Raw genomic sequence first — 20,532 nt, forward strand, 5'->3', positions numbered from 1 at the left:
TGCTACCAGAAGAAAAGTGACTATTTGGTGACTGCGTTGCCTGTGCTATATTTTTTCAGAACAATACTTTACACGGTGGTGCTGTTAATAAACGCCATGCAGAGCCATGTATAAAGAGACTGGCCAACTATACCACAGGCGCCAGTGCTGCTACCAAGAACGTGCAGTGCGGCTTTGTCCGGAAGCATGCATTTGCTGTCACTTTGATGTTAGTTTTCCTGATGAAATAAACCAGTTTGCATGTTCTCCCCGTGACTGTGTGGGTTCACTCCGGGTACTCCGGCTTCCTCCCACCTCCAGAGACATGCACCTGGGGATAGGTTGATTGGCAACACTAAATTGGCCCTAGTGTGTGAATGTGAGTGTGAATGTGTGTGCTGCGTTGGCCCTGCGATGAGGTGGCGACTTGTCCAGGGTGTACCACCGCCTACCGCCCGAATGCAGCTGAGATAGGCTCCAGCACCCCCGTGACCCCGAAAGGGACAAGCGGTAGAAAATGGATGGAATATGTCCAAATATAGTTGTAAACATACTCCAGCTCATAAACTTACAATAAAACATGCTTTTTTTTCATCAAAGTATAAATTTGCAGCCGTATTTGACGTACTCCGCTGTTACTTTCATGCAGTTTTTAGTGACCAGCAGCTTGTCTAACAAGCACCCGATGGTGCATTAAACGTGAAAAAAATACACAAAATGTCCAAAATAATAATTTATTACCCTCATTTTGCTTTGTACATAATTTTAACTGTTTGCAAATGCACCAGATCATAGATCATCATAATTATTTGTATTAGCTTCTGTGTGTTCTGTCCTGAAAAAAACGCAGACGTTGTGTCATGTGTTTACCTTGCACAAGACACTGTAGTTTATGGCTTTTTAGTGTTAACAGCAAACCTTCACTTCCCATACTTGTCTTCGTTACGGGTTGTTGGGGAAGCGTTATAAAAGCTTTCCACAATTCCCACAGGTGAGGTAGCCCCATGCTGCACAACAGGGCATTTTACGCTTCGAAAAACTAAAGAGAAAGTGCCGCAGACACATAGTGTCAGCTCAAAGTTGGTAGCATTTGAGTGCCTTTTGACCAATCATTGAGGAGGTCGCCTGAAACAGGGTTGGCCATATTCTTTCTATGCACGACTCTGATCCTATATGTACCTTAAAGGGGCTGTTTGCAACATTTACACAGATGCCTAGAGGGCGCTAACTTTCCAATACATTTTAAGCATTATAAATGGTTGTCTGTCTATGTTGGCCCTGCCCTTCCCTAAGAGGGAAAAGCGGTAGAAAATGGATGGGTGGATTCCCCCCGCTTACGGCTTCTATGTTGTAATGACATAATTACAAACGTAAGCAACACATGCACGCGCATTAGCTTTGAGTGTTGGTAGCTAATGATACAAATATGTATAGTTATTGTTAGCTATCATTGAACGTATATTCTATCATAACAACAACATGACTGCAAATTGTTCGTTGCTTGTCTTAGGCCTTGTTCACACTGCAGGTGAATTCTGATTTTTTTTTGCCTATACGTGACCTGTATCTGTATTTTAATGTCAATGTGAACGGTGCAATTTTTGAAGTCCGACCCAGGCCTCTTTCGTATGTGGATATAAACCAGATATGTATGCAATGCGACTGCAGTCTGAACGAGCGGGTTGCGTTCATCTGCCCAATACGTCATCAAAAAGCGATAAGCGTTATCATTCTTAGCCAAAATACACTGTTGTAAAATAAATACGTGACTAATGATCAAAAAACAGGACACAATAATGTTTTAGGAACTCATGTCCATGTTCCACCGCTCCTGTCTCCGACTGCTCGCTCACACTTCAGAGCAGATGCCAAAGCAAATGTCCCACAAACTGTGAGAGCTAAAACGTGTGCTTTTCCTTCTTAATCTTCTACACACAATAATTCCGTTCAAAAAGCGTTGACTTAGATTGCAAAAAATTTGTGAAATTGACACCAATGCGGCAGGACTGAGACCAACCACAACTGGAGCCATGTTTATTTCCTTAAACACTGCAGCACATCTGACGACATGATTCATGTCTGTTTGCGGGTCAGATTGCGTTCACATTAGACATGGCATTTGTTTTTGTAATGAGTAACGACTACATAAAAAGATCAGATTTGACAAAAAAATTTGATTTGGACACCGTACCCTGCAGTGTGAACGTAGCCTTTGACTGCTTTTGTATATATGCCCTGCTCGTACGTTTTGAGGAGACAGGGTGAGTGACCGCCGTAAAAGGCAATCATTTTTGGGTTTTAAAAAAATAAAAAAATATTACCTAAACTTAGTAATTGTTTGAGTTTGAGTTTATTTCGAACATGCAAGCATACAACATGATACATCACAATTTCCAGTTTCTCTTTTCAACATGTTCGAAAAGGAGTAGGAAAAATATAGACCGTTTTAAAACAAATGTGTTCTGTTAAATCACTAATGGTAACATAAGATAGCCATTGGTGTTCTTGTTATAGTTTATGGTTTGAAAAATGTAACAGTGAGAAAGTTGCAGACAGCCCTTAAAGGAACAACAACATAGTTACATTTGCAAAATTCAACATATCTGAAAAGATGTAAAAGAAGCTAAGCTTATATTTAATCACACCCTTTCTCCGTGTATTTTACTGCTAATTAATTCACACCCTAACTTAAAAAATTCAAATTAAAGTGGCCCTTTTAAACCAACTTTTCAAAACTAGTGGTACCTGCTATTGGGTATTTGGGATCTGCATAAGCCCCGAAAATTAAAAATGTAAAACCTTGGAGGCATCATGGAAATATTGATAAGATAATCTTGCCTTCCTTCCTACTGAGCTGTTTGGAACATGCACAATTGGTGACGTCACAAATTGGGAAAACTGTCAGCGGATTATCCATATATGGTATAAATGTACTCAGAGTGCCTTGTGCGCATCTGCCATTATAGTCCTACGCTGAAGTCAATAAGCTCCTTCTTTTTTGCTGTCCTCTTGTTCTGGGGCAGACTGGCTCATAAATGCACATGCATCCTCCGCTGTTGCCATTTCTAATACAAAGTAGCGTATATTTGTAACCTAAATCTGTCAGTAGACTCGCTGGGCGGGTAGAAGATGTAGTCGGAGTTGAGACACGTAAATAAGACATCCACAAAACGGTGCATCCTGAAAAGGCGGTCAGAAACCGGCTAAAAAAAGTCTGTAAAATATAATTATTGCAAAAGTTTGACCAGAGCACCACCAGTACATGTTATGTAGAGCACAAGGAAGTGTTTTAAATGTAGAATCAAAACATGATATGACCCCTTTAAAATGTGAGAAAGATTGGTTAAAAACATTGCTGTTATCAACTAAAAAACTTTTGTTGGAGCACAGTAACATGCTTGTTGTGACCCATACAAGAATTTGTTCGTGGCCCCATTTTGGTCTATAATATTACTTTTTTAATTACCGGTATATTATTAGACTCCTGAAGGGCACCCCACCCCACCCCACGCTACCCTAAACCTAACATCACCACCCCACATACACACACTCAGTATGCTTACATGCACTAAAGAACTAATTATTGATTTGATTTGGTTGAAACTAGCTCTTAAAAACACATGCATAAACCTTAATATGTGTTGCAGCTTGTAATGTCTCCAAGAGTTTTATGTAAAAAAGGTTAATAAGGTTTTTGACTTTTTAAAAATGGGAGTAACATATGTAGATTATGTTATTGTAAACCAGCTCCCTCTTGCATGCATACACTCCCATCCATCCATTGTTGGCTCCAGCGTTCTACACACGTGCCAGTCTTCCTAAAGTGATTACCCCGAAGCACAGTAGATGTCACACTCCATGATCAGAAAGCCCACAATATTTACATCTTATGTCGGAGTTCGAACCAGTGGCATTATTAGGCCTTTTAGGGGGGCTAGAGGCTCCCCAACTAGGCGTCAGCTCGTTATTAGGGTGCTAATTGGCAGATAGCGATTAATGTGCCAGTTGCCAGCTAGCGATTAGAGTGCTAGTTTCCAGCTGGCGATTAGCAGCGCAATACTTTTTATTATTTGAATATTGTTAGTATTGCAAAAATAATAAGGTACCTTTAGGACCAGTTTAAAGTAAAATCCAATCATAATTTTATAAGGTATATAAGTAGGGGTACCCCTTCTCCTTCGCTCCATCAGTTTGGGGGTCCTTGGGCTGGAAAACAATGAAGACTCCTGGCATAGGATATCCTCTTTCTGATAATTGTAGAGGATATTTGGATTTGTATTATATATTAAGCACAATCCATAAGGGTGTTTTTCTAATCAAACCTAACAGATGTTGTGTGATTTTGGTTGCAGAGCTGTTGTTGGCAGTGTGCAAGCGCTTCCCACACTCCCTTTCCGCCAACCTGCTCTTCGCTCATTGCTGCTGGGAGTATGTGGTGCAGTGGAACAAAGATCCCGAGGTACACGCGCACACACACACTATCAAGACATGGGCAAACATTGTACACTGCAAAAACTGAAATCTAAGTAAGATTAAATATCTCAAATATGGGTGATATTTGCTTATTTTCTGTCTGATAAGATAATTCTTCTCACTAAGCAGATTTATGTTAGAGTGTTTTATTTGTTTTAAGGGTTTTGGTCCTAAATGATCTCAGTAAGATATTACAGCTTGTTGCTGAGATTTTATGACCCATATTGAGTAAAACATGGTTGAAACTAGAATATCAACTGATGCAAAGCTGTGTCATCAACACTCACAAGTATAAAACTACTTTTTTAAAGTAATAATTTCTTACTTCAAGCATGAAAAAAAAGATCATGATGTATGCATATCATTATGTCAAGATAATGGCACTAGCATTTACTTAATTTAAGAATATTTTTCAACATATTGAGCAAAAAGGTCTCTTTTTTTCTACCAAGAAAAATGCACTTGTTATTAGTGAGAATATACTTATTTTAAGGTATTTTGGATTCATTGAGGTTAGCTAATTTTACTTGTTTTGGAAAGTCTTGACAAGCCGAATTTTCTTGTTCTATTGGCAGATAATTTTGCTTAGTTCAAATAAATACCCCTAATTTTTTTTTTAATTTTTTTCTTGTTTTTGAACACTGACTTTTTGCAGTGTATGATTTATTAATGTCCTGATTGTGTTCTAGGAAGGTGAACACTTGTGTCAGGCTGTGGAACATCTGAAGCTTGTCTCCAGTCCACATATCCAACTAGGTGTGCAGATGTGTCTGACAAAGTGAATGGCGTGCAATCACTTCCTGTCTTAAGTGAAATGTCTTCTTCCTCACAGGTATTTGCACAATGATGTGGAGTACATTTATTGTCAAACGTTTCTCCGCAGCAGCCTTCCTGGTTGAAAAGGTATCACAGCATCTTTACAGTAATCCCACACACACAAGCATACGTCATTGTTCTTGTTGGGCTTTCCAGGTGGGCAAAGCACCAAAGGATCGCTGTGCCGACGGGTAACGCTCTTAAAAGATTTACGTTCTCATACCAGTGAAGCTTTGTTGAAATGTTTTTGTGTGTGCAGGATGTAGGAATGGGAGACAAGGCGTTGACCTCCTTCCTGGGCTGCTGTGTCCAGCTGCTGCAGATCCTAATGGAGGTGACTGGACTCTTGCTTAAGAATCAGTGCCCTTTGTCTTTTATCAACCACTGTGTAAGTAAGGAGAGTCCTGGACATGGCATGAAGAATGGCCAGTGGCTCACGTCCATCTGCAAAGAAGCATGAGCAATGAATGAAGCTGCGTGTGCTGTGTTGGTTTTGAAACAGTAGTTTTCACACTACGTTAGTTGCTGCTAACTTGCTAGCATGCTCTCAGGTGATTGAGTTCACAATATAATAATCGCTGTTATTCTCCCCTTCAGGTGGACTCCGCCGTGGCAGAGGTTCCTGCTCCCGAGCTGTCCGTAGAGGAGATGTGGTGTGGAGCCGAGGGCCCTGTCTCTATAGCTGACCTGGCCCTGGAGCAGAAAGGTGTCCACTATCCTCTGGTGCAGCACCACTGTTTGTTAGCATCGCTGCTACATGCCGCCATGACGTTCAGCCTAAAAGTGAAACCTCTCAGCCTCTTTGACAGCAAGGTGAGACATCTTTTTTTTTTTCCGGGTTGTTTAAAGGCTCAGGCATGAAAACCACAAGTTGGAAAGGCTGTGAATCTTTAGGCACCACATGATTTGATTCTTGGGGGTAACGATTCGATTGAGAATCGATACTTGACTCAAAACGATTCTCGATTCAAAATCTACACTTTTTTAATAACATTGGATGCCAGTTCTTTGATTAACTACATTTCTCCATAAAATAGATAAACAGATGTGATACATTTATATATTACTTAAAAGAAAACTGGTTTTGTTTAATAAAATGCTTCCCAAACATTTAATAAAGTCAAATACAAATAAGGCAACAAGAGAAGTATCCCACACTTCTCTTTTGTAAAGTAAATCTGTACAGCAGATATGGGCATCTACATCAACAATAGGATTTTCCCGAGTGCCTGGACTGGACAGATTGAATAAAAAAAAAATATATATTTTTTTTTAATCGATTTTAGATTTTTTTTAATCGATTAAGAAACGTTACAAATACATTTGTGACACCCCTGCAAATTGGTATGTGGTATTCTTCCTACAGGGTAAGAACGCTTTCTTCCGAGATCTGACCACCATTCAGCTGATGCCGAGTGGAGTCATGGACCCAAGTTTGGTATTGTTGCGACAAGAGGTGAGAGTCAAAGAATCTTGGAAGCGACTTTAAGTGGACAGTAGAGACGCTACTGTTGTAAAACGATGGGTGCTGGACCACACATAAGCTACAGAGTAGGGTTGTCCCAATCCTATATTGATATCGGTCCAATATCAGCAAAAAATCGGATTATATAGTCTCACATCTGAAATCATAGATACAAGCTTCGATATCAGCAGTGCTACTTGTGCAAAGGTGACGTCTGAATGTCCTCCAATAAACTTTTCTTGCATTTTAGTGAAGTCATTTACAAAGGTAAACATGGTGGGCTATAGGCTTCAAGGAGCTAGCAGCTACACAACAGCTAGGCACAAATAGCACACAATCGAGAGATACGTAATTAGAGTCCTTGATTAAACAATATTGCAGACTAAAACATTTGTCAATACAAACAAATATGAAATAATTATAGTTGCATATTACTTACACATACAAAGTCTCCAAGGAAGTAGCATATTAGATAGTATCCAGTAAAAATCGTTTCTGCATCATTAAACTGCTTCATGAGCTTAATTTAATATTTTTTTGTGGCCACAAGGGGTCGCCATAACACAAATTACCGTAATTTCCGGACTATAAACCACTACTTTTTCCCTCGTTCTGGTCCCTGCGGCTTATACAACGGTGCGGCTTATATACGGCCTATTCTTCTCCGACACCGACGAAGAGGATTTCGGTGGTTTTAGTACGCAGGAGGAAGACGATGACACAATGATTAAAGACTGACTTTTCATATACCGGTAGGCTGGTTATTTTGATAACGTACATGCGAGCACTTTGTATTACTTTGCACCGTTGTATTATTTGTACTCTGCACGAATGCTGTTCGCCATGTCAAAGATGTGAAAGTTTGATTGAATGATTGAAAGATTTATAGTTAATAAATGGGACGCTTTGCATTCCCAAACAGTCATCTCTGTCCTGACAATCCCCTCCGTGGTAGCAGGAACCCCTATATACTACGGTAATTACACATCAAAACCCTGCGGCTTATAGTCGGGTGCGGCTTATATATGGAGCAATCTGTATTTTCCCCTAAATTTAGCTGGTGCGGCTTATAGTCAGGTGCGGCTTATAGTCGGAAATTACGGTAATACTACACTTCAAAGCATACATCTATCATATGGTTAGTGTTTTTCACACTACAAAACAACAAAAACATGTACTTTTATGCCCTAAGGCAGCGTTTCTCAAAGTGTGGGGCGCGCCCCACTGGTGGGGAATAGAGACATGACAGGTGGGGCGCGAGGAACGGGAGGAAATGTCACTTTAAAAAAAATGTTTTTTTAAATTATATTCTTAGATTTTTTTTTTTTTACTATGCTTTCATTTTCTATACACACTGTAAATCACTTTGTGATTCTGTCTGTGAAATCCGCTATATAAATAAATGTAAATTACTTATTTTTCCTGTAGGCTTTAAATTTCTAGGTAGGAGCGAAAGTTTGACAGACATAGCAACAGTAACTAATGGGGGCGGGGCTAAGCGGAACAAACTTTCGCGCGGGTGGGTAGCAGCCTAATCAATATCCACTCATCGGGCAGAGAGCTGTGTCCATTCTTCTCCCCTTTGCCACATCTTATCTGTGTGAGATAGGCTTTTCAGCTGTTGCTTCACCCAAAACGAAGTACAGGTCTCAGCTGAACATTGAGCATGACTTAAGAGTGGCAGTGTCAAGCCTGCAACCCCGATTTGAAAAGCTGTGCAGTGCAAAACAGGCTCATTGCAGCCACTAATGCTGGAGTACTGTAAAACTCATGTTCACTTGCCCTGTCTTGCCAAATGCATAGCTCCTCCTATTTTTTTTTTGCAAAGATTGCAAAGTGGCACTTTTATTTTATTTATTATTAAACTTGGTGCAAGTTATTTGATTTATTATTGAACTTTATGCAAGTTATAACACTTTTATTTGATTTATTATTGAACTTGATGCAAGTTATAACACTTTTATTTGATTTATTATTGAACTTGATGCATGTTATAACACTTTTTTTATTTATTATTGAACTTGATGCAAGTTATAACACTTTTGTTTTATTTATTATTGAACTTGATGCAAGTTATTTTATTTATTATTGAACTTGATGCAAGTGATACCACAGCTGCACAGTTATTTTATTTATTATTGAACTTGATGTTATTTTATGTTATTGAGTTTGAATGTATACAACTTGATGTTACTTGATGTTCAATAAATTTGAAAATGTTAAGCTTGGCATTAGCGTTCTGTTGGGGCGATGGGGGCAGGTGGGGCTTGAAAACTCCCCCTTGTCCAAAGTGGGGGATGACAAAAAAAGTTTGAGAACCACTGCCCTAAGGTTAGTATTTTTGTGCTCTGTTTGACAAATGATAATTGATCAAACCTTTTCTGAAAAATACATTCCACACTACAAAATATTAAGTGTGATTCCTGCTGATATCATATCAGAGTAATATCGATATCGTCCAACATTCAAAGCTCCAATATTGGTATCGTATCGGGAGTGAAAAAGTTGTATCGAGCCACTCCTACTTTAGAAGCTGATGATTTTATTAGTACTTTGGTTTGCAGCATGTGTGCCACTAGGGATTTGAGGTCCATTCTGGGAAAAAATATCACTTTAGGCCCCACCACAAAAATGTTCCACTATTTTCTTGGGCTCTTGTATTGCTCTATTACTTTGTACACTCTTTGAAGTATGCTAACCCATCTGGCTATACCAACAGCATTTCAAGATTCATGCTACATTTCGGTCCAACTTCTGCTTTTCACCTTTCAAACCATTTTTAACTTTTAAACTATTTTAACCTTCAAACCATTTCTAAAGTCCACTAGCATATCAGTTCAGCGTCAGCTCGTCAACATTCAAACCATTCCTTCAATTAACCCATTTAAGTCATTTCTACATTCAAACAATTTTTACACTCATTCTACATTCCATCAGCATTTCAGTTTAGCGTCAGCATTGGAGCATTCACACGCAGTTTCTAAAGAAATTGCTTCATTTAGTTAAATTTTTATCTTCTGTCACCTCATCCTTGTTCCAAAATGTTGGTGCTTTGTTTCAATGCTTTAAAGGTGAGCTTTGATGATGTTGTGACGTCTGTGTTGAGTGAAGTGTTCCATGCTAGGTTTGCGCTATCCAGGTGGAAGGAACCCATTTTGAATTTTTGATAAGGAAGTAGGTAGTCTTAGAAATTCTTAATTTGATTCAATTTTAATATTCATCATTCACGGCTATATTCATTATGTATTTATGATGTCTTTTTTTGTATAGTTTACATATTTAAATGGCTGAGAAAATCAGTCATGAGAATAATAATTAGACTTAGACTTCCTTTTTATTGTCATTCAAATTTGAACTTTACAGTACAGATAAGAATGAAATTTCGTTGCATTAGCTCAATGTATTTTTCAGAAAAGGTTTGATCAATTAAAATTAGTCAAACAGAGCACAAAAATACTAACCTTAGGGCATACAAGTACATGTTTTTGTTTTGTAGTGTGAAAAACCCTAACCTTATGATAGATGTATGCTTTTGAAGTGTAGTATTAATTTGTGTTATGGCGACCCCTTGTGGCCACAAACAAACTCATACATCCATCCATCCATTTTCTACCGCTTATTCCCTTCGGGGTCGCGGGGGGCGCTGGAGCCTATCTCAGCACTGTAATAATAATAATACATGCATTTTATAAGGCGACTTTCAAGGCACTCAAAAGCAGTTGAATGACAATGCGATCGCTCTTTGCTGTGCCCCTTTTTTTGACAGAAATACAAACCCCGTTTCCATATGAGTTGGGAAATTGTGTTAGATGTCAATATAAACGGAATACAATGATTTGCAAATCCTTTTCAACCCATATTCAATTGAATGCACTACAAAGACAATATATTTGATGTTCAAACTCATAAACTTTATTTTCTTTTGCAAATAATAATTAACTTCATGGCTGCAACACATGCCAAAGTAGTTTGGGAACTGAGGAGACACATTTTTTAAGCTTCTCAGGTGGAAATCTTTCCCATTCTTGCTTGATGTACAGCTTAAGTTGTTCAACAGTTCGGGGGGTCTCCATTGTGGTATTTTTGGCTTTATAATGCGCCACACATTTTCAATGGGAGACAGGTCTGGACTACAGGCAGGCCAGTCTAGTACCCGCACTCTTTTACTATGAAGCCACGTTGATGTAACACATGGCTTGGCATTGTCTTGCTGAAATAAGCAGGGGCGTCCATGGTAACGTTGCTTGGATGGCAACATATGTTGCTCCAAAACCTGTATGTACCTTTCAGCATTAATGGTGCCTTCACAGATGTGTAAGTTACCCATGTCTTGGGCACTAATACACCCCCATACCATCACAGATGCTGGCTTTTCAACTTTGCGCCTATAAAAATCCGGATGGTTCTTTTCCTCTTTGGTCCGGAGGACACGACGTCCACAGTTTCCAAAAACAATTTGAAATGTGGACTCGTCAGACCACAGAATACTTTTCCACTTTGTATCAGTCCATCTTAGATGAGCTCAGGCCCAGCAAAGCCGACGGCGTTTCTGGGTGTTGTTGATAAACGGTTTTCGCCTTGCATAGGATAGTTTTAACTTGCACTTACAGATGTAGCGACCAACTGTAGTTACTGACAGTGGGTTTCTGAAGTGTTCCTGAGCCCATGTGGTGATATCCTTTACACACTGATGTCGCTTGTTGATGCAGTACAGCCTGAGGGATCAAAGGTCACGGGCTTAGCTGCTTACATGCAGTGATTTCTCCAGATTCTCTGAACCCTTTGATGATATTACGAACCGTAGATGGTGAAATCCCTAAATTCCTTGCAATAGCTGGTTGAGAAAGGTTTTCCTTAAACTGTTCAACAATTTGCTCACGCATTTGTTGACAAAGTGGTGACCCTCACCCCATCCTTGTTTGTGAATGACAGAGCATTTCATGGAATCTACTTTTATACCCAATCATGGCACCCACCTGTTCCCAATTTGCCTGTTCACCTCTGGGATGTTCCAAATAAGTGTTTGATGAGCATTCCTCAACTTTTTCAGTATTTATTGCCACCTTTCCGAACTTCTTTGTCACGTGTTGCTGGCATCAAATTCTAAAGTTAATGATTATTTGCAAAAAACAAAATGTTTATCAGTTTGAACATCAAATATGTTGTCTTTGTAGCATATTCAACTGAATATGGGTTGAAAATGATTTGCAAATCATTGTATTCCGTGGGCTTCCCTGCTTAGGCTGCTGCCCCCGCGACCCGACCTCGGATAAGCGGAAGAAGATGGATGGATGGATGGATGTATTCCGTTTATATTTACGTCTAACACAATTTCCCAACTCATATGGAAACGGGGTTTGTAAAAACCAGACTTACCACAATGCGCTTGTTCAGCCACACCTGCGTTTGTGTGCTTAAAGTAATGCGATCGCTCCTCATCTTGCACAAAATAAGTCATCAGAACAACTTGAACTAAGACTGGAGATAATCCTCAAGGCAGAATAAAAGTGATGGGACAAGCAAACCTCTTCAACCATTGGTCCTTAACTTGTCGTCACTCTACTCTCCCTTACAGCGCACCCTGTGTGCAATAAACACTTTATCTATATTCCCAATTGTTGTATGTACTGTTTTATAATTCATCTTATTTTCTTCTACGTCTGCCTCAGTTCCTCCTGCGAGTGCTGACCTCCTGGGTGCAAAGTATAGACGACGCGCCAAACTCCGCCACTGGCAGCAGGCCGCCCCCGCTGCCCGTTAGTGGCCCCAAAGCTGCCTGGTGGCCCTCGCTGTGCTTGGAGTTAGGCAACCTGCTGCAGGTCAACCCTGACGTCCTGAGACGACACCTGGTGTGCCAGCTGTACAATCAGGGCCTGGACCTGCAGGCCGAGGAGGTCAGGACACAGGACTTTATTGTAGTGTGAGGCGATAGTGACCTGGTGTCTCTGTCTCCCAGGTGATGTTAGAAGTGGAGGACAAGGACGTGCTAGGCTCGCAGCTGCTGGTGATTACAGGACAGAGGCTGAGCTACTCACTGCTGCACAGTCAGAACCAGACGCAGCCCGCTATGGAGCTGCTGGCCCGATTGCCTCCCACACTCTGTACGTGGCTCAAGGCTATGGTGAGGACGACTCCACTCTTTGTTTAACACGCATGCTCATCTACACTGTCAACATTTTTTGTTTAGTTTTAACTAGTTGCCAGAATTTTACAGTTAAAATAAAAGTGGTACTGTTTTTTTCCATTTATAGTACAGTCTTGTTTATCGCTGTTGATTGGTTCCAGATTTGACTGTGATAACAAACTTTCTGCGATGTAGGAATGACTAATGAATGTCTAAGATTTAAGACCTTCTAAAATGCATTTTCAGCATGAGAAGCCTCTAGACATGAAATAACACCCTCTAGTCACCTTTACACGTTTTTCATCTACAAAACCCAAAACCAGTGAAGTTGTCACATTGTGTAAATTGTAAATAAAAACAGAATACAAAGATTTGCAATTCTTTTCAACCTATATTCAATCAATCAATCAATCAATGTTTATTTATATAGCCCTAAATCACAAGTGTCTCAAAGGGCTGTACAAGCCACAACGACATCCTCGGTACAGAGCCCACATACGGGCAAGGAAAACTCACCCCAGTGGGACGTCAATGTGAATGACTATGAGAAACCTTGGAGAGGACCGCATATGTGGGTAACCCCCCCCTCTAGGGGAGACCGAAAGCAAGGGATGTCGAGTTGGTCTGACATAATATTGTGAAAGTCTAACACATCAGCGAGAGTCCAGTCCATAGTGGGGCAAGCAGGAACCATCCCGAGTGGAGACGGGTCAGCAGCGTAGAGATGTCCCCATCTGATGAACAGGCTAGCGGTCCACCCCGGGTTTGGAGCAGAGTAGAAAAGAAAAGAAAAGAAAAGAAACGGCAGATCAACTGGTCTAAACAGGGAGTCTATTTAAAGGCTAGAGTATACAAATTAGTTTTAAGATGAGACTTAAATGCTTCTACTGAGGTAGCATCTCTAACTGTTACCGGGAGGGCATTCCATAGTATTGGAGCCCGAATAGAAAACGCTCTATAGCCCGCAGACTTTTTTTGGGCTCTGGGAATCACTAATAAGTCGGAGTTCTTTGAACGCAGATTTCTTGCCGGGACATATGGTACAATACAATCGTCAAGATAGGCAGGAGCTTGACCGTGTAGTATTTTATACGTAAGTAGTAAAACCTTAAAGTCGCATCTTAGGTGGACAGGAAGCCAGTGCAAGTGAGCCAGTATAGGCGTAATATGATCAAACTTTCTTGTTTTTGTCAAAAGTCTAGCAGCCGCATTTTGTACCATCTGTAATCTTTTAATGCTATACATAGGGAGGCCCGAAAATAAAACGTTACAGTAATCGAGACGAGATGTAACGAACGCATGGATAATGATCTCAGCATCGCTTGTGGACAAAATGGGACGAATTTTAGCGATATTACGGAGATGAAAGAAGGCCGTTTTAGTAACACTCTTAATGTGTGACTCAAACGAGAGAGTTGGGTCGAAGATAATACCCAGATTCTTAACAGAGTCACCTTGTTTAATTGTTTGGTTGTCAAATGTTAAGGTGGTATTTTTAAATAGATGTCGGTGTTGAGCAGGACCGATAATCAGCATTTCCGTTTTCTTAGCGTTGAGTTGCAAAAAGTTATCGGACATCCATTGTTTAATTTCATTAAGACACGCCTCCAGCTGACTACAATCCGGCGTGTTGGTCAGCTTTAGGGGCATGTAGAGTTGGGTGTCATCAGCATAACAGTGAAAGCTAACACCGTATTTGCGTATGATGTCACCTAGCGGCAGCATGTAAATACTAAAGAGTGCAGGGCCAAGAACCGAACCCTGGGGAACTCCGCACGTTACCTTAACATAGTCCGAGGTCACATTGTTATGGGAGACACACTGCATCCTGTCAGTAAGGTAAGAGTTAAACCAAGACTCTAAGTCTGTCATCCCAATACGCGTTTTGATACGCTCTAATAAAATATTATGATCAACAGTATCGAAAGCGGCGCTAAGATCAAGAAGCAGCAACATAGATGAAGCATCAGAATCCATCGTTAGCAATAGATCATTAGTCATTTTTGCGAGGGCTGTCTCCGTAGAGTGATTCAATTGAACACACTTTATTTTTTGCAAATATTAGCTCATTTGGAATTTGAGGCCTCTAACATGTTTCAAAAAAGCTGGCACAAATGGCAAAAAAGACTGAGAAAGTTGAAGAATGCTCATCAAACACTTATTTGGAACATCCCACTGGTGAACAGGCTAATTGGGAACAGGTGGGTGCCATGATTGGGTATAAAAGCAGCTTTCATGAAATGCTCAGTCATTCACAAACAAGGATTGGATGAGGGTCACCTCTTTGTGAACAAATGCGTGAGCAAAATTGTCGAACAGTTTAAGAACAACATTTCTCAATGAGCTATTGCAAGGAATTTAGGGATTTCACCATCTACGGTCCGTAATATCATCAAAAGGTTCAGAGAATCTGCAAGGCCGAAAACCAACATTGAATGCCTATGACCTTCGATCCCTCATGCGGTACTGCATCAACAAGCGACATCAGTGTGTAAAGGATATCACCACATGGGCTCAGGAACACTTCAGAAAACCACTGTCAGTAACTGCAGTTTGTCGCTACATCTGTAAATGCAAGTTAAAACGCTACTATGCAAAACCAAAGCCATTTATCAACAACACCCTGAAATGCCGCCGGCTTCACTGGGCCTAAGCTCATCTAAGATGGACTGATGCAAAGTGGAAAAGTGTTCTGTGGTCTGACGAGTCCATATTTCAAATTATTTTTGGAAACTGTGGACATTGTGTCCTCCGGACCAAAGAGGAAAAGAACCATTCGGACTGTTACAGGCGCAATGTTGAAAAGCCAGCATCTGTGATGGTATGGGGGTGTATTAGTGCCCAAGGCATGGGTAACTTACACATCTGTGAAGGCGCCATTAATGCTGAAAGGTACATACAGCTTTTGGAGCAACATACAGTATGTTGCCATCCAAGCAACGTCTTTTTCGTTCTCTTAAGACGCCCCTGCTTATTTCAGCAAGACAATGCCAAGCTACATTCTGCATGTGTTACATCAACGTGGCTTCGTAGTAAAAGAGTGCTTGTACTAGACTGGCCTGGCTGTAGTCCAGACATGTCTCCCATTGAAAATGTGTGGCGCATTATGAAGCCTAAAATACCACAACAGAGATCCCGGACTGTTGAACAACTTAAGCTGTACATCAAGCAAGAATGGGAAAGAATTCCACCTGAAAGGCTTCAAAAATTGGTCTCCTCAGTTCCCAAACGTTTACTGAGTGTTGTTAAAAGGAAAGGCCATGTAACACAGTGGTAAAAATGCTCCTGTGCCAACTTTTTTGCAATGTGTTGCTGCCATTAAATTCTAAGTTAATGATTAGTTTCTCAGTTCGAACATTTAATATTTTTGCAGTCTATTCAATTGAATATAAGTTGAAAAGGATTTGCAAATAATTGTATTCTGTTTTTATTTACAATTTACACAACGTGCCAACTTCACTGGTTTTGGGTTGGCTCGCTAAGGCTGAGCCAATCAGTGGCCCCGATACTAAACAGCATGTTCTGATTCGTTTGGTCTCCTCTTGTGGTCAATAATGTGGTATTGATGTTTATTTATCCATTTATGCTTGAAAATGCTTAATGTAGGAACAAGAAAATGTAGAATACACATCTTTTATCAAAATAAGATAGTATCACCCAAAAATCTGCGATGTAGTGAAGCCACAATATTTTAATCACGATGTGGCGAGGGATGACTGTAATTCATCGTAAAAACAACTGCAGATTTTAGCATCAAATTGGCATAAAATAACTGTTGTCGTTTTTCAATTTACAGTAATCCGGTTAAAAAAAAAAAAAAAGCAGTAAATGTTACAGTAAAATTCTACCAACGGACAGTTTTTTTAACCGTAAAATCTACATATATTTGTTGTCATGTTAGCTTACATAACTTAAGTATCCCTTCCCAAATGCTTGTCATGAATAGTTTAAACCCTGTGCACACCAAGGGCCCAAATCCAGCATTACATGTGTTCCTTATGTGATAGGATTTTTCAGTTTGAAAGTGAATGGTCTGAATTTTTTTTAATGAAATTGTGTTATTTGTTTAATTGCAACGTAGTTAGAATAGGATACAAACAAAGTATACACACGTTCTCTTAAGACCTCTTTCAGCCCCATTGGCTCCCATTATAAATATTTTTGAACTGACTGTAATCAAGTTATATTACTATGCTTTTCCCATTAAAACCAAAAAAATGTAATTCTTGCCGATTGAAAAGCAAAAAAATATTGGTTTGGCGCTAAAAAGCCATGTGCATAATTCTCAGAGCTTTGACGAGCGTAAACAAGTTAAACTGCCATCAAATCGCTAAAATGCAATGATAATGCTCTTGGACAGTTACATATAACATGTAATAAAATATTTCTTGTTCTGTTTTATTATACTTCAGTTTTGACAAAAAGGCCATACAACATTAAAAAAAACAAGTGCGTATAGTGGATGTTAATGATGCAAAAGGGCTAATATTTTGGTGTGACCCAGTTCCTTAGATGTTGTACATGCTAACGTGACTACAATATTTACTCGGCATGTTGCAGGACCCCAGTGAGCTGCGGTGCCCCCTGCTGCCTCTGCCCCAGACCAGCAGACTGGTGGGCCGCCTGATTGAGATGCTACCTGAGAACCACGCCCAGTACTCCCTGGCCCTGCACCTCTTGGAGGCAGTGGACGCCCTCACCACGGAGGACTGACTAATAACTCTTATCTAATCAAGTCAGATGTAAATGTCAGAAAGTTTATGATTTGTCATGAGACTTATGTTCATTATTCCAGTCATGCTAATTGAAGCTTAATTATTTCAGTCGATTTTTAACCCCATATTTTTTGTATGTTGCATGACTTATAATGCATTATTATGCACATGTAACTCCTCACTTATTTGGTCATTTGTTTCACTCAAAGGTGCATGACTCAGTCAGGTCTAGTGAAGAATAATGAGCTTATTTTTCTATGTAGATATTATGCAAGCAGTTGTGCCCGTAGGCCTTTTATTCTGAAAATCAAACATCCACTTCCTCTCACTGGGTCAACCAGAATAAACACGTTTTCCTGTAGCGCCTAAACTTTGGTTTTATTGTTGTTTTTTTTTTTTACATAAGTACAATTTATAAACATGATTTATGATACAAATGCACTTATATGTTCTGTTATCACATAGTGACTTCTTGTAGCGAACTCTTCCTCCATACTTTTATACACTCAATATAAAAACTGCCCTTACAGCATTCCAACATAAATACATTAAACCGCCTGACAGCATCTAGAGTCTTATTTGTCCATTCAGCATCCCCCCCGTGCCCACCCTCAGGCGGGCTGCAGGAATGGGAAGGGAACCACATCATGGCACCAAGTCTGTCATCCTTGAGTTTCCATGGCAACGAGCCCAACTACGAAGCTTGTGAGATGACAGCCTGGCAGCGTAAACACAAACAATCCGCTGACTCTGCAGTGTAGCGGCGACAACGAGGGCATCGGTTGGCAGAGGTGGGCACGGCGGCTATGTTGTAGCTGCCTTCCTCACGAATTACACCACCTGAACATACACACAAATACTCATTCGTCATACCAATGAAGTTTGTGTGGTGCAGACACCCACCTTCCAGGTTGATGAGGAAGGTGCCATGGCTCAGCAGCGCATCAGGAGGAAGGTCCCGAGGCAACTCGCCACTCAGGTTGACACGAGCCGCCATCATGAGCTCAGCCAACTGGGAGCAAGTAGAAGACGGCTCCTCTTGGAGAGACTAGGAAAGTATGTTCATATCGCTTATTAATAACAAAGTGTCAACATTTTAAAAAAAAATATGATTTCAAAATACATAATACTTGGAAAAAAAGGTCCCCATAAAAATAAAGTAATAATACAAATTAATAATAATAATTAAATAATAATTAAAATCAAACCATACATTTAATGAGTGGATTTATTTAATTTAAACACATTTCTAAAAAAAAAAACCAGTAAAAGTGCGACAATATCTGCATATCACATTGAGAATTAGCGCATTAATGTTGTGCATTATTAAATAAAAAATATTTCTATGAGTTGAACTAAAATTTTGATGGAAAAAATACAATTTATGGAAATATAGAAGGTGGACTGCTATGGAGGGCCAAATGGGACAAAATTAAATAGTTACCTAAATGTGTGACTACTTTTGATTGGAATTAAATACATAAATGTGTCAATGATTAATTTATTGTAAAATTAAATTTAATCATGTAATAATTTTTTTACTGTATTTACTATTTCATGATTTATTAATTTAATGATTAAAAATAAATAAATCATGCTTTAATGTTGGATTTATTGACTTAATTGACTCTATAATTATTTGAATATTTACTTTTTTATTTCAATTAGTCTCAAACACCTTTGTTGCTTCCGCTTGCAATGATTGGCCTGGATTCGTGTTAGGATGTGCCCAATGATTTTGATAAATAAAATATATTTAATGACGCGCTGACAAGGGACAACATTAAATAAATAAATCTTTAAATAAATTACTTAAATGCATACTTGCCAACCTTGAGACCTCCAATATCGGGAGGTGGGGGGTAGGGAATGGGGGGGGGGCTTGGTCGGGGGCGGGGGGCGTGGTTGGGGGCGTGGTTATTTACAGCTAGAATTCACCAACTCGAGTATTTCATATACATTTCATATATATATATATATATATATATATATATATATATATATATATATATATATATATATATATATATATATATATATATATATATATATATATATATATATATATATATATATATATATATATATATATATATATATATATATATATATATATATATATATATATATATATGTATGAAATACTTGACTTTCAGTGAATTCTAGCTATATATATATATATATATATATATATATATATATATATATATATATATATATATATATATATATATATATATATATATATATATATATATATATATATATATATATATATATATTTATTTTATTTACATATAAAATAAATACTTGAATTTCAGTGTTCCAGTGGCTATCCATTAGATGGCAGTATTGTCCTGTTTAACTTCTCCGTTCAACTTGCAAGCGTATTTCTTCATCTTGCTCGTCGATGGCGTACCATGTCTGTAATTTCCTCGTTCTTCTGCTTCCTCTCCTTGTTGTGTGCGCAGTTGTGCACTCCACTCTCTAAAAGCCCTCGATGTTATGACGGCGTGGCCTCCAGCTCTGGCTGAATACCGGGAGTTTGTCGGGAGAAAATCTCTGACGGGAGTTTGTCGGGAGAGGCACTGAATATCGGGATTCTCCCGCTAAAAACGGGAGGGTTGGCAAGTATGCTTAAATGTGTCATTAAGTGATCCTAACTTAAATTTAACACATACATATGTTATTAAATGTATCAATTGATATGTAAAATTTAATCAGTTAATTAATTATTGATTTAATCATTTCATGATTTAATTAAGGACACATTTAAGCAATTATTTAAAGATGTATTTTGTTTATTTAATTTTTGGCACATTTTTCCCTTTGTCAAAATTAAATCAATCAATAAATAATTACTTAAATGTGTCATAAATGAGTTAATGAAACAATTAACTGAATAAATAATTAAACAATTTTACAATAAATTAATGACATTTAATAACATATTTATGTAT

At 38.9% G+C, this 20,532-nt stretch overlaps 2 protein-coding genes across 7 annotated transcripts in view; one reads left to right on the forward strand and one right to left on the reverse strand.

The window, feature by feature from the left end:
* The window catches only part of rab3gap2 (RAB3 GTPase activating protein subunit 2 (non-catalytic)), a 43,762-nt gene extending 25,623 nt beyond the window's left edge, over window positions 1-18,139 (forward strand). The window contains exons 26-35 of the mRNA XM_062041783.1: window positions 4,332-4,438; window positions 5,142-5,208; window positions 5,285-5,355; window positions 5,425-5,459; window positions 5,500-5,602; window positions 5,866-6,081; window positions 6,635-6,724; window positions 12,403-12,627; window positions 12,690-12,854; window positions 17,418-18,139. Coding sequence (XP_061897767.1) covers window positions 4,332-4,438; window positions 5,142-5,208; window positions 5,285-5,355; window positions 5,425-5,459; window positions 5,500-5,602; window positions 5,866-6,081; window positions 6,635-6,724; window positions 12,403-12,627; window positions 12,690-12,854; window positions 17,418-17,570 — 1,232 coding nt within the window. The 3' untranslated portion in view covers window positions 17,571-18,139. The remainder of the gene's footprint in view (window positions 1-4,331; window positions 4,439-5,141; window positions 5,209-5,284; window positions 5,356-5,424; window positions 5,460-5,499; window positions 5,603-5,865; window positions 6,082-6,634; window positions 6,725-12,402; window positions 12,628-12,689; window positions 12,855-17,417) is intronic.
* iars2 (isoleucyl-tRNA synthetase 2, mitochondrial) overlaps window positions 17,285-20,532 on the reverse strand; it is a 32,538-nt gene continuing 29,290 nt past the window's right edge. For 2 of the 6 annotated variants that reach the window (XM_062041781.1, XM_062041778.1), the window contains 2 exons: window positions 18,476-18,620; window positions 17,289-18,412 (listed from right to left, as the gene is read on the reverse strand). In XM_062041781.1, coding sequence (XP_061897765.1) covers window positions 18,267-18,412; window positions 18,476-18,620 — 291 coding nt within the window. In that variant the 3' untranslated portion in view covers window positions 17,289-18,266. Of the gene's footprint in view, window positions 18,413-18,475; window positions 18,621-20,532 lie in introns of all 6 variants that reach the window. The other 4 variants (XM_062041777.1, XM_062041779.1, XM_062041780.1 and 1 more) reach the window with 4 other exon arrangements.

This window comes from Entelurus aequoreus, linkage group LG03 (assembly GCF_033978785.1).
Source record: "Entelurus aequoreus isolate RoL-2023_Sb linkage group LG03, RoL_Eaeq_v1.1, whole genome shotgun sequence".
Taxonomy (NCBI): Eukaryota; Metazoa; Chordata; class Actinopteri; order Syngnathiformes; family Syngnathidae; genus Entelurus; species Entelurus aequoreus.